Source organism: Dreissena polymorpha, chromosome 3 (assembly GCF_020536995.1).
Source record: "Dreissena polymorpha isolate Duluth1 chromosome 3, UMN_Dpol_1.0, whole genome shotgun sequence".
Taxonomy (NCBI): Eukaryota; Metazoa; Mollusca; class Bivalvia; order Myida; family Dreissenidae; genus Dreissena; species Dreissena polymorpha.
In genome coordinates this window covers 53,834,007-53,848,810 of record NC_068357.1, presented here as the reverse complement: position 1 = coordinate 53,848,810, position 14,804 = coordinate 53,834,007, and the positions used below count along the sequence as shown (strand labels likewise).

The 14,804-nt window shown below is 36.0% G+C and overlaps 2 protein-coding genes across 3 annotated transcripts in view; one reads left to right on the top strand and one right to left on the bottom strand.

The window, feature by feature from the left end:
- Positions 1-2,356: 2,356 nt before the first annotated feature.
- LOC127873640 (uncharacterized) lies at positions 2,357-6,712 on the top strand. Its single transcript, XM_052417528.1, has 2 exons — positions 2,357-2,414; positions 3,072-6,712. Exon 2 carries the CDS (start codon positions 3,073-3,075, stop codon positions 5,728-5,730), a length of 2,658 nt encoding a protein of 885 aa, XP_052273488.1. The 5' UTR covers positions 2,357-2,414; position 3,072; the 3' UTR covers positions 5,731-6,712.
- A 386-nt stretch (positions 6,713-7,098) lies between these two features.
- Positions 7,099-14,804, bottom strand: part of LOC127874185 (probable 3',5'-cyclic phosphodiesterase pde-5) — a 163,785-nt gene continuing 156,079 nt past the window's right edge. For both annotated transcript variants that reach the window (XM_052418376.1, XM_052418377.1), the window contains 3 exons: positions 11,065-11,145; positions 10,581-10,669; positions 7,099-9,657 (listed from right to left, as the gene is read on the bottom strand). In XM_052418376.1, coding sequence (XP_052274336.1) covers positions 9,327-9,657; positions 10,581-10,669; positions 11,065-11,145 — 501 coding nt within the window. In that variant the 3' untranslated portion in view covers positions 7,099-9,326. The remainder of the gene's footprint in view (positions 9,658-10,580; positions 10,670-11,064; positions 11,146-14,804) is intronic.

The following is a 14,804-nucleotide window of genomic DNA, read 5'->3' as shown; positions in this document are numbered from 1 at the left end:
AAAAATGGTTTCATAGAACACGTGCCAAATATCAGTGCATGCCAGCAACTGTATGGACTATAACACATCTTTTCGAAGAACACATGCGTCTAAATAACACATATGTACACACGCACACAGACGCGAACGCACACGCACTAGTATCCCTTTTGGATAAAAAACTTAAGGCGCCGCAATATGTTCCCCAATTAAAAATACAACTGTCAGCCATAACTGTTTTTGAATATCAAAATTAGAACACTAAATGTTGATTGCAGTATATGTATATTTTGAGAAAGTACAAAGGAAAGACTTTTTTGAACTTGAAATTGGGGGTGTTGGTGACAGCATGGCTTGAAGGGATGAATTCTATCCAAAAAAAGAATACCAGCCCCAGATCATTGAAATGGCTTCACAATCTATATGGGAAGGAATACAAGTAAAATATGAACCATTTATCTAAATATTTGACGTGACTATTGTTAGTTTTGAGCTATTGTTATCGCAATTTATCTTCATAAAACTTAGTCAGCACATTTTTCCAAATGTTTTTGTTTTTGCTGTGTTCGAGTCTGGGTCGATTGATGTAAAAAAATTGGTCCCTGTGTCAACCTATAGAGAAAGCTAACCGTCTAGAGGTTCTGTTTACATGACTTATGTCAAATCATGAACAATTTATCAAGAATTGGAAATGCATAAAACTTTTTAACACAAATTGGTCAACACAATGCTTAAAATGTAATGTATGTTTGTTTGATTTTTCTAATTGTTAAATGTTTCAATCAATTTTTCTTTCTTTTGAATATTTTGAAGTGCATGTTTTTGAATATTTCCACTAAGAAAAATTAAGACCACGATTTCATTCATGGCGTCGTTCAAGAGTTTTTCTTGACCGACATCACATATTTGCTCTCAATGTTAACACCAAGTTAACTCCTCAATTGACCTCAGGGTTAACATCCTGACTGAAGCTCTAGGATTTACTCCAGACTGGGTTTCTGCTGTTTCATTCCTGACCGGAATTCTACGTTTACGTCCTGATAGGTGCTGAATACTACATTCTTGACCAGTGTTACATTTTGGTCGCCAGGTCTACTCTACAGTTTTATGAGTAGAGTTTCAATATTTCCAAACTTTTACCAATCCCCTTAGTCCATCTGAATTGTTGAATTGGACCTTGCATGCCAATATCACAACATCTGTGTAAATAGCAAACGCAGTGAATGATGCATTTTTATTTATGAAAGGGACATAGTCTAAAATAAAGTACTAAAGTGCTTGAAACGCTCGAAAATGTGATAATGTTATTAGAATTATTCATTTCGATGTATGGCTGGACCTCGAATGAAATCAAATAATCATGTGTTTTGTATTCTGATTACGAGTATTTGTTGAGCAGCTGTATTTCTTTACAATATTATACTGACTGACGCTTCAGACTTAATAAATAACATCATTTGACCAACGCAAAAGACTCAATCCCAGTTAACATGGACAATTGATGTCGCCAACCCTAGTTGAATAATTGTAATGTATCATGTTGCTTTACGAACTGAACAGTATCTAATTACAGTAAATTGGTATATGCAGTGTTAATTTCCGGTAAAGGTTGATTCCCAAGCACAGAAATTCATAAAATAATACTGTGTTGATAACGGATAGCAACTAAAAACGGCCTGTCGCCAGATGCTATTCTACAACTGTTATCGTATTTAAGACATACTAAAACACATTAATTAAAAACGTTTAGGCTGTTAAATTTACGAACGCACATGCCACCATCCAGGTTACCAATTACAAAATGATATAAAAAGTTTTTTTTAGAAAATTTGCCTTTAAAATATTTGTCTTCAAATTGAATAAATCTACGGGACAAAAGATCTTAAACCAATTTATTAATTATATACGTGCATAATTTCTTTTATTACGCTTGTAAATGGTCCTTTGTTCATGCACACATTGATAAAAAATCAACTTTATTTAACTGACATAGACGCAGTAATTAAACAGCTGTGTCAAAAGTGGAAATCCAAGCGTAATTTCTATTCGGTAACGTACGGGACGTTGAAAAATTGATCTATAAAACACTGAACATATTTAGTTTAAGGCAGATTGATGTATTAGCGTCGTTGTCAGCAATATGGAACAGTCATCTAATGTACGAAATCTTCAAAAAGAAAAGATAGAACTTGCTACTCAACAGATTTGTGTTGAGACAACATATTTTTGTAACATACGAGCAATAACATACGGGACAGTTAAACGTTAGAATTTCACAAATAATGTTATTTTCTTTCCGACAATTAGCCACTTTGAGTTAATTTTAGCTCTTACAACTTACCCGGATGAAAACAAAAGTTAGAACGCGCCATTTTAGCAAATTTTCATAAGTAACGACATTGGTAAAAATAAAGGAAAACGTGGTCATCAGAAAGGTAAGCATTTAATTGTCTTTTTATATAGTGGCTTAAACAATCAATGTATTATTTTAAAGAAGAATGTATTATCAAAAAACTATGGGTGAATTTAAAGCTATTATCGTATAAAATTACACATGTTTTGAATCAGTAAAGCATGTCCCGTATGCTACCTTAATACGTCCTGTATGTTATTCTTGAAACCCTTACAAGATGTACATTGAAATACAGCATTTATTTTATGAATTAATAAGTCGTTAGCCCATATTTATGAAAAATGAGTTAAATACTATTTTATAAACACAATAATATATGCTTCCTGTTGTTTTTTTTGTAAATGCGTAAGTTTTTAAAATTACCATTTTGTTCAGTAAAAGAATAATTTAGTTTAAGATTTAATAAACATGTTCAAATGTCTGTTTAGTAGGCAATACATACTGAGATTAAGAATATATTATTTTCTATTATACCAGAAATACGATCTAAAATTTAGCTGAGTCTCCATGATTAATTGTGTTAGATATAATGATAGATGTATGTCTGTCCCGTATGTTATACAGTATTGTCCCGTATGTTATTTAAATGAAGCGCATTGTTTACACCTGTGTGTACTTAATAGAACTGAGTTTTATTGAATAATATTGTGTTAATAAATGCATGAATATATCATTTTAGAATGGCTAAATCTAAAGCACAGCGCATGCGCGAATATCGTCAAAAGAAAAAAGAGCAGCTTGGTGACAGCTGGTTAAAGGCAGAAAGAGAACGAGTGAGGGGATACTTTGTTTCAATCGCAGATTTGGACGATGAAGCACGAGAAAGAAAAAGAGAACGCAATAAAATAAGGCAGGCCAGATTCAGAAATAAAAGAAGAGTGGACAAAGCAAATGAAGCAAGTGTTGCCAATGTAAACAATATGAGCAATGACATACAACAGCCTTCAACCAGTGAAAATGTTGTTTCCAGCTCATCTGATTCCGTATGGACAGTAAAAATGCCATTTGTGGTTAGGGAAAAGGTATCAATTCGTGGCAGAAAAAGATCATCGAGAGCCTTAGCGAAATCTTACAGAACTATTGAGACATTGCAGGATAGAAATGAAGAATTAAAAAGAAAGCTTAAAAGTGCTCAGAAACGACTTCAGCGTTATGAAAATCGTGTAAGCAGCGCCAACACACCAAAAAGCAAAAGTGACAATCTCTTGAAACGATCTGGAATCAACCCAAAAGATGTTCCTGAGGTAAGAAAGAAACTGATATTAGGAGAATGTTTGTCAGAAGAAATAAAATCAGCAAAGAATGCTCAAGAGGGAAATTCTGCCAAAGCTCAAATTGTTCATAGAGTAGCTTCAGGAAAGGTCATTAAGAAGTACAGGATGAAAAGCACACTAGAAAAGGTTACTAACTTAAACAGAAGGAGGAACATAAAGAACAAGAATGTGTTGCCAATTAAACGGAAAAGACTTGACGACCTCAGGAAGAGAGTGAATGATAAGATACAAACATTTTTAGAACGAGATGATAATTCCAGACAGTTTCCAGGAAAAGGAGATGCAGTAAAGGCAGGCAATAAGAGGATACAAAAAAGAGTGCTAAATGATTACATGTACAATTTGCACTTAAAGTTCAATGCAGAATCAGATATAAAAGTTTCCCGGACAACATTCTATAAAGCACGACCGAAGTACGTTAGTCTGGTGAATTTTACATCAAGAAGTGTTTGTCTGTGTTCCAAACACCAGAATTTCTGCTTTTTACTTCGATCAATGAAATGCTTGAATGTAACAAGCTGTACAAATATAGATAAATTTGTAGAATTATACCAAGATAGCCCAGCCGTGCTAAATGAAATGCTTGATAAGATACCAGAGGGCGAGGAAGTTAAGTTTCAACAATGGGAACGTGTTAAGCTGCAGAATGGAAAAGAAAAACAGCGTGTTGTCGAAGTTAAAACCTCAAAAGCAGATTTTGTTGAAATGATGCTGGAGACATTTCACGACTTTAAAAATCATATTCAAAGAGTGAAACAGCAATACGCCGCAGTAAGTAAAATGAAGGAATGTCTACCTAAGGATCAAGTCTTAATACAAATGGACTTTTCTGAAAATTACAGCTGCAGCACACTCGAAGAAATACAGTCAGCCTACTGGAATAGTAGCATGGTTACTCTTCACCCTGCCGTTAGTTATTATCGAGGTGAATTTGATGAGTTAAAACATACAAGTTACGTTCATGTGTCCGAGGTCCTTAATCACAATGCCTCGATGGTGATATGTATCATAAACAGTCTCATAAACATAGTGAAGGCAATTATCCCAAACGTGACCTCAGTTCATTTTTGGACTGATTCACCTTCTTCACAATGCAGAAACAAGACCATATTTGACCTGGTGAGCCGATTCAGAGTTGAGTATGGGGTAAAGGCATCGTGGCATTATTTTGAAAGTGGACATGGTAAAGGCCCGTGTGACGGCGTCGGTGGCACTACAAAACGAAATGCAGACAATGCAGTGAAACAGGGTAAAGTTCTCATACAAGATGCTTCCGATTTTTATGCCTGGGCAACTCAGAATGAACAAGGTATTCGCTACGAGTTTGTAACAGAAGAAGATTACAACTTGACTAAGATAAACGTCGACAAAAGAAACAGCAAAATAAAACCAGTAAAGGGATGTATGAAAATTCATGAAGTTGTTGGGACATACGATGGAACAATAGCAGTCAGAAATACCTCGTGTGCTTGTAGTAACTGCTTCGATGGGTCATTCAATATAAAATCACCTTGTACGTGGGAAGAGCATAGAATTGAATTAAAAGGGCAAGCAGGTAAAGGCATAAAGTTGTCAGATTCTAATGAGAAGCCCAATCAGTCGTGTAAGCCAGCAACAGTGGACAGCGTACACATAGTACACGAAGTAATTAATGAGAACATTGAAGTGAGTGTAAACTCTAGTAAAAGTCAAGAGGATATACCTTCAAAGCATAATGACATGACAAGCGAAAGGGCACCGTTTGATATGGCAGCAGAAATAGATGGCCAAAACAGACAAAACGATTTTGATATTGAAGTGAATAAACTTGTTGTTGCAAAATATGATGACATGTGTTATATTGGAAAGGTAATTGAAGTCTGCGATAAAGACAATACGGTCCACATAACTTTCATGAGTGAGTGTGGCAAGAGCAAAGGAAAATACAAATGGCCTATAGTTGAAGACAAAGTATGGTTGAAAAAAGGTGATGTCGTTCGATTGATCCATAACCCTATACCAACAAGTAAAACTGGGCGAATGTTTACCTTTGAGCAAGACATTCTTCAGATGCTTTCTAATTAATGTTGGCGACTGTGCTTCCGTTGCAGCAAGTTGTATATTGAACATTAAGCGGGATAACTTACGTGACAGAACTTTCTTTTTGTACTTTTAGGATCTATCACAACATACGAAGGACAGTCTACCAAGTCTACAAAACTTTAATATTGATTAGCATTTTGCATTAAAACATTTCATTTTGTATTACATTTCCAGGTAGGAAATATTAATGATTTATATTTTTTCAATTTGTTTAATCGCCATGCGGAAAATATATAGAAATAAATTTCGATAAATATATTTTAAAGAAAAAAATATATACATAATTGTTGTTTCGAAATGGTAACATGGTTTACGAAGTTTAATTGCAAATGTTAATACTGATGTGGTTATAGATAACAAGTAATCACACATTTACACTGTTGTAACCAACGGGACGAACACATGTCATTTACGGGACATCTGAATTTTATGAACCAACTTGTGTAATCCTGTAGTTACCGATTTGAATTTTGTGCCAATGTTTCTCAATAACGTTTATATAAAAATGCTTAGGTGTTGAACTTGTAAAAATTGTGTGTTCATTGTTTTATTTAAAACGGAAATGACCGCATTTGAAAAAAATAAATAAATAGTTTTCTTTGGGTCGTATTGACTTGTTCGTTATATATATATATCGTACGCCTGTGGTGACAATACCATTTAATTCTATGTCTAATAGGTCTTACTGTAAGTTTTACACCAATGTGGTATGACTGTTACTTCATATACATCCCCTGACTTCGTGCATTTGCTCCTACACCCTTAATTGAATACATAGTCGTATTTAATTAACTGTACTCAACATGAAGTGCCCTATTAAAAAAAATATAAATACGTAAGTGGTAAAATTTCAAATGCTGGTTATTAACACCTTACTTGATAAAATAAGGTAACTTCCATGACATTTTATTGAGATAAAAAAAATAACATTTTTTTTATGCTGATAGTCTACGTTTACTGGGAATGAGTCAAAAAGAACACCATCACCTGCACGTTGTTAATTAAGTTTCCGTTCAAATAGGAAGCTTACCTCAGACCATGTCTGGATAATTTCACAGTGTGGTATCGATGTTCTTTGAGCTACCTTGGACGCTAAAAAGACTACGAAACCTTAATGCTTTATACTGTATATCGAAGCTCCTTACCAGACTGCGCGATTGCACATGCTGGTCTTGATTGCATGCACGCTGGCCGCATATGACATAAAACCCATTTTCACAAGACGCGGCTCGTACGGACACGGCGTCGGCCATGCGCTATACACGGTGCCTATACCACGTGACTTTTTAAGATCTGTGTATAGCTCGGAAACGTGTACATGTATCGAACAAAATTGATTGGATTCGTATATTCGTATTTGATGTTTATTTCAATTAACAAAATGTAAAATACAAAAAAATGACATTATTTATGTACATCATGATCAAATATCATATAAAAGTCAAATTGTCAAACATACCCTAGTAAAACAACACTCTGGATGATATCTCTGTCTCCAAAAAATAACAAACTCTAACATAGACTATTTAGTCATAACAATAAAATCTAGTAACTTACACAACACATATACACATGTTCTTTGTATATGGTCTGTTCTATGCGTAAATAAGTTTTGTTAACTAATTATAATCTAATTCAATATACGTGGTATGGAATGCTTACTGTGTAATGTAAGTGTTTTGTGTTTTGACACAGTTTTGTGAAAGTCAAAACATTAATGTTAAGGTGCATGTATATTCCTTAGCCGTGCACGTTGACAAAAATGCATATGTATACACAATTGTGTAGGTTATATACTGCAGAATGTAGCTATGCACACATTGAAAGCAATATCAAAACTTCGGTAGAGCTAGAGTATAGTGGCAAAATATTAAATTTCAAAGCTACACTCATATATATTATATGATATGTATGTTATGCATGGCTGAAATAAATAATACAAATTAATAATTATCTAGACACTGACGAATAAATACATGCATGCTATCTTATGCTTCTTTGATATTTATGATAAAAAAGAAACCTTGCTTTGATGTACTACTATTGAAACAAAACATATTTGCTAGGTTAAGTTCACCTATGACTATATATAGCTAAAATGATTGGTCGCTAACTTGTTTATTTTTATCGCCATTCAATTGGAATGTAAAGAGTTTAATTTTTATTCGATATTTTAAGGCCTGGGTCAAGTGTGAGGTTGAGATTCTTAAAATCGGTTATAACCCCAAAGTCTTGCATTGACCGTTCCAATGCGATGACCCCAGTTGTGTGTATGTGTGTTTGTTTCTTGTTAACGGGTGTCATGTAAAATACTTTTGTTTTATACATTGTAGTTGGGCAAATTGTTCCTTGTCAAATGAGCCGTGCTCTGTGAAAGGAGGTTTAATGCACGTGCGTAAAGTGTCGTCCCCAAATAAGGGACGACACTTTCCGCCCAAACTTAATTTTTACTAAAAAAGACTTTCTTTAAACGAAAAATATCATTAAAGCGGAAAGTGCCCAAATAAAGAACAGCATTGTATAATAAGGTTTTATGTCCAGCTGACGCAGCTGAATGTTCACATTAATTATATTTTAAAATAAAAAAATCTTGAATAAGACGTGTTATTTGTCAATATTGGCCCTCGCATGTAAGATAACACTTCGAAAAAAGTAAGCCACGTTCCGCCTGCTTTTTCCCAGAACATTTATAATATTATAAAAATATTGCATTTTATGTTTGTAAACTAAGCTCGAATAAAAAGATCATAACATTATGATACTTTCAATGGGTCGCCCTATTCGGAAACCGCCACAAATACAGGGCTTTATGGCTTTATCCTGCTTTAGTAATGGTCTTATAGATGCCGCTTTCCGCAAGAGAAAGGCCCCTTCCTCCAGGAGATTGTCTTTAAAAGGATGCAGTTTTCTCCAAATGTCAAGCTTACGTTGGTGAAATTTCATCCCGTTTTTCAGTTTTGTAAATATTTTTTGCCCCAAAATGGAAGGCCAGACCCTTCCCCCAAATCAATAGAAACTCCCTGATATAACGAAGTTAAAAACCAACGATCCGCATCTGTTTTCTACTGTTCATGCACTTGTTCAGTTTTTGTTTGGATCACCTGTTAACAGTTTAATAGGATTACAAGCAATGAACGATTTAATGCAGGGCGAAGAATGTCAAACTATTTAACTATGAAAAGCTGACAACAACCATGTTCATAAACATGTTTAAACATCTAAATGTCTAATTCGTTTCTTTATTTGGAACCAGGTCTGTTTTCACAACCACATATGCTTTTCATCGTCACTAATGACGTCATCAATCCAAACAATGTTGATTCTGCACATTCTGCTTCTGCAGTCAGTCGGAATCTAATCTGAATTTCTACTTAGTGAACGAATCACTTGCACGTGCAGATCTGACAGAGGCGCCTTTGACAATCACGCACGTACTATATAAGTCATTAGACGTTTATATGTAAATTTGTATTCAATTCAATTCTTTTTATCCGACGATTGACTCCTGTTCCCATAAACCAAGACAACGTAAGCCCTGTCTATTTAAAGCTATTCCCACGCAGATAATTGCGGACATTTTAACTGATCTCAATGTGCTCGGTGGCGTCGCTGATGCCACTCTGACTATCCTCGCCATCGACGCCACCGGTAACAATGTACTCCCCCTCATGTCGTCTCACTTGGCTTCCGTCCGTATTGTCATCGTCCGCGTCGCCGGAACTGTCGGCCGGCAGATCGCCCTCTTCCGAGATGTCATCTGGCTTCTCGGAGTCCGTGGAGGTCTCGTCGTCGAGATGTTCCCCATACTGGATAAGGCTGTGGCGCCGCTGGGAGCTATCTATGCGCAGCTCCTTCTCCACATCTTCCCGCGACTTCTCCGCCAGCTGTTTCCACTTCTTCATGTTCGCTCTAGAACAGTACAAAACATAATAGATACTTTTTACTAATGCATATAAAGATAATCGTCATTAACATACATGTACAATAACAACATTTAAATGCAAAGTACGCCGTTTCGAAAAAAAGATCGATTCAGCTTAACAGGAAAGAAACGCCATACTTTTCATAAATTAAGAGAAGGATCTTGCACTGTAACGCGATGCTCAATATTTACTACTGGTATTATATTTAAGAGGTAAAATGTTGCCTATAACAAATATATGTTTATATAATAATATATGAACGGCGACATGCAAAAACGCTGTATGCAGCCAGCGTAGTTCAATATTCGTGCAGTCTGTTGAGGGCTACGCGGTACGCTATAAAGACATGCAATGATGCGTGATCTCCTTGCAATGATGCGTGATCTCCTTGCAATGATGCGTGATCTCCTTGCAATGATGCGTGATCTCCTTAGGGTAAATTTGTAGCTCTTTAACAGACTGCGCGGATGTTGAGACTGGGCTTGAGCTTCGCCGGGCGCATATGGCATAAGACCCATTTTCGCATGAAGCGAGTCTTCTAGGAAAGAGCTTTATAACGCAATGACAAATATACAGGGTCATTGAGGCATTATATAGGCGTTATATACACGACTGAAATCCTCCACACCGTTATGTGTCCAATCAGCCGGCTTTCGATTTGTTCCGCTAAATGTCTGAGACCTGACTTGTTTGTCACTACTAAAATAGCGGACAATATTGAATAACTTAGTCAAGCGGCAAATCTTGTTACATATGACCAATATAAATAACTAGAGATGAGCCGTAATAGCGGACAATATTGAGTAACTTAGTCAAGTGGCAAATCTTGCTAAATCTGGCGAATTTACAGAACCCGAGATGAGCCTTACGTTATACATAAAATGGTTGACTATCTAACTATATACGTACACTGCCCCTTCTTTCATCGGCCTGGTTTCCGGCAGTATTTGTACCATTAAATCGTAGCAAGGCAAGCAAATACCGACGAGGAAGCCAACCTACGGGGAACCGGATTGAATTGTTAAAAAAGAAACAGCACAAGCAATAAGGTAGTGTTATAGTATAATATATATAAGACCTTTATCACGCTCATTATCTTTATGTTTATGTTATAAATAATTATATTTTACTTTGAAAAAAAAAATCTAAGTAAAAATTATCTTGTATAGTATATTTAGTTTTTGAATTATAAAGCGGAAAGTAAAGAAAACTTTGTTTATGTCATAGCATGTTATAATGTTCTTGACATTGGTTAACAATTTGATAGATGAAGTAGCTAGTTTTAGGGCTAGCGTAATACACACTTAAATGTTTAGTATATATAAATAAATGTATACATAAGTCAGCAGTTGACTTTTATTTTCACACTTAACTATTCATACTTAAAACATACCTCTAGCTGAGGTAATTCGTGTTTCTTTTCTCGATCCATCATCGGCATAGGAGTCAGGCCCTTTTCCTTCTCCTCGTCTCCCTATAGGATGTCAAATCATACTATGAACCTAGATCTGGGAAAACGGGGCTTAATTCATGTACGTACAGTGTCATCCATGATTAGCCTGTGCAGCCCACACCGGCTAATCAGGTAAAACCCTTTCCGCTTGTATGGAATATTAAAGCTTACGTTTAGTTAAGGTGGCATGTGTCGTCTCTGATTTACCTGTGCGGATTGCGGATCGCGCAGGCTAATCCGAGACGACACATTACGCACGTGCATTAAGCCCCGTTTTCCCAAAGCAAGGCTCAATTATTTCTTCTTAATTGCCAATTATTGCGCATATCACACACATTCATTACTGTTATTATTTTACCACACGTGGCCATAGGAATTCAATTGGCTTTTTTGAAACATCGGTTTATTTTTGACATAATGATCGATGATTTAAATATTTTTCTCTATCAATATTTTCTGTCCTTTAACCCATTAATGCCTAGTGGACTCTCCCATCCTTCTAAATTGGATCAATTTATTTCCAAAATTAGGGATGTCTTGTATATTTATTTCTATATTTAGAATATTTCTTACAGAAATTCCTTTAAGCAAACAGCGCAGACCCAGATGAGACGCCGCACTACGCTGTTTGCCAATGCCTTTTTTCTGGACGCTAGGCATAAATGGGTTAAACACTTCGATATATACGTGAACATTGTTTTGACATTTTTATAAAAGAACCAAAGTAATACAACCTGCAATGTTTTAAAATTAATTGTTTCTGGACGCTAGGCATAAATGGGTTAAATACTTCGATATATACGTGAACATTGTTTTGACATTCTTATAAAAGAACCAAAGTAATACAACCTGCAATGTTTTAAAATTAATTGTTGTCGCTTATAAAATGAAGATAAACATAGATTTGTACAAATGTAAAAAATCTTTGTAGCACTATGCGTTTCCAAACATATCATGATTTTACCTCATGCCATATTCAACGTCACAAAGATTATGTAAAGACTGCAAAGTTATGTAAATCTGTGCTGTGCTTGTGCAAAACATGTGGTGACCAAACTATAAACATGTAGAATTAGGCCGTGCTCCGTGAAAAATGGGTTTAATGCAAGTGTGTTAAGTGTCGTCCCAAATTAGCCAGTGCAGTTCGCACATGCTAAGCAGGAAGACACGTTCCGCTTTTAAGATTTTTTTCGTTTTTAAAAAGAAAGTATCTTCTTATCAAAAATCCAATTTAGGCGGAAATTGTAGTCCGCACAGGCTAATGTAGTCCGCCTAGGCTAATGTAGTCCGCACAGGCTAATGTAGTCCGCATAGGCTAATGTAGTCCGCACAGGCTAATGTAGTCCGCACAGGCTAATAGTCCGCACAGGCTTATCGTGGACGACATTTTACACATTTGATTTAAACCTCTTTTCACAGAGCACGGTCCAATTAGATTTTACAATTGCACGATGAGTTTCCACCGCTGCCGTGAAGTAAAACATGCCTCGCAAATATTTCGTTTAACCCCATTTTGAAAACCAGAAATTTACATAATTTAACGCTAAAATAAACCAACGATATTAATGTTATTGTATTCGATGACGTTTTATATTTCTGGAATACAAGCTACAGCGATAAATTTAATGAGCCCGGATATTTATAAAATCTCTTTAATTTTGTATCTCTTTCAATGCCGTAAAATCAAGAATTTGTGTTAAGGTTTGGCAAGCACTTTCAGAGCTTCCATGTATTTCTCGTCAATATTTATGAAAAATCATCCCACAAGATAAAATAAAAAATACATGCACAATACTGAAATTTGATTTTACGATCAAAGAACATAGTGACTGGTTGGTTAGTAAAATATGTACAATACCGAGTGTTAAGTACTATGAAAAAATATGCCTACAGACTAATATATACACTGTATTGATCGTTTCTCTTGTTGAACAGTAAGCATGCAATATCGATAAATTTGCCATGATGCAAAATCTAGCCAAGAGGGTAAACAAGACCACATCCACTAAGTATAAAATATATAAAATTTTAGCACAATCATACTTGTGTACGTTTAGTTCATTAAGACACGCGCTTACTAATAGGCTTTTGTATACGCTCTATTGTTTACCTATTTGTCTATACATGGCTCAAACAATTTAATAAACATGCACAATTATTTAATTCGTGATTAAAATCGGACAATTGCGCAAGGCCTGACTTTGTGTACGTGAATATCGTTAAGCGACGTTGTTGTTATAAGTGTTGCCAATGTTGACGGGCGTGTTGGTATACCTGTTGCCAGAACTCCTCCATGATGACAAACACAAGGTCAAACTGTGTGGACCAGGGTTTGTACATAGCACAAAGGTCACAGCCTGTCATGGTTAGACTCATTACAAGCGTTCTGCGGGAATGAAACAAACGCACAGACGAGTCATGACACAGAACAAGCATTCGACACATTCGGCGATACGATTGGCATGGACATACAAACACGTAAGGTACCAGCAACTAAACCATCTAGTCCAGTGTGCACATTTTTTCACAATTGAACTAGCTTCCGAAGATATTCTGACACAAAGGACGGTAATTTTTTAATAAAGAAAAACGACATGGGCAATTTTAGAACGCAAATTCTTCGTTACAAAATAAAATCAGTATCAATTTTAAAATAACGCTTGTAGAGAGTTTAGAGAAAAATAAATAAAAAAGTTAAAACTACTTGTCAATATATTGAATATATACATATGGGTCGTGCTCTGTAAAAAGGGGGTGTAATGCATGTGCGTAAATTGTCATCCCAGATTAGCCTGTGCAGTTTGCACAGGCTAATCAGGGATGACATTCCACCTACAGTGCATTTTCACCAAGAAGAGACTTTCTTATAACGAAAAATACCATTAAAGAGCAATTGTCGTCCCTGCTTAGCCTGTGCGAACTGCACAGGCTAATCTGGGATGACAATTTACGCACATGCATTAAACCCCTTTTTCACAGAGCACAGCCCATATGTTTCTGTTAAGTTACTGAATGGTTAGCAATAAAGGTTACTCGCTCGTGTACCATATGTGTTAACATGCGTATAAGAAATAATATCTCCTTTTCTTGTCGAGTTTTCCACCACGAATCTAGCACGAGACAGAGATAGACACCAAACATAGCTCAGACCACTACACCCAACGTGCTTTCACTATAAAACAAATGAACCTCCCTTTGGGAATACGGGATTAAATGCATGTGTCCGCATACGCCAATCAGGAACGACACTATCCGCCTTAACTGGATTTCCACTAATAAGATACTTCCTTTATACGAAATTTACAACCAAAAGCGGAAAGTGTCGTCCATGACCGTGCTGTGCGGACTGCACAGGCTAATTTGGGACAACCCTTTACGCACATGCATTAACCCGGTTAACCCAGAGCGAGGTTCAAATACATAACAATCTGTGTCTAAAATAGAACGATATTAATATGGGTCGTGCTCTGTGACAAGCGGGCTTAATGCATATGCGTAAAGTGTCGTCCCAGATTAGCATGTGCAGTCCGCACATGCCAATCAAGTACGTCATTTTCCGCCTAAGCCGGATTTTTGCTATGAAGATACTATCTTTACACGAAAAATATCTAAAAAGCGAAACGTTTTGTCCCTGATTAGCCTGCTCGGACTGCACATGTTAATCTGGGACGACACTCTAT

Bases quoted from the DNA above. Each gene is read 5' to 3' on its own strand.
- LOC127873640 (XM_052417528.1), top strand. From the start codon at position 3,073: ATGGCTAAATCTAAAGCACAGCGCATGCGCGAATATCGTCAAAAGAAA.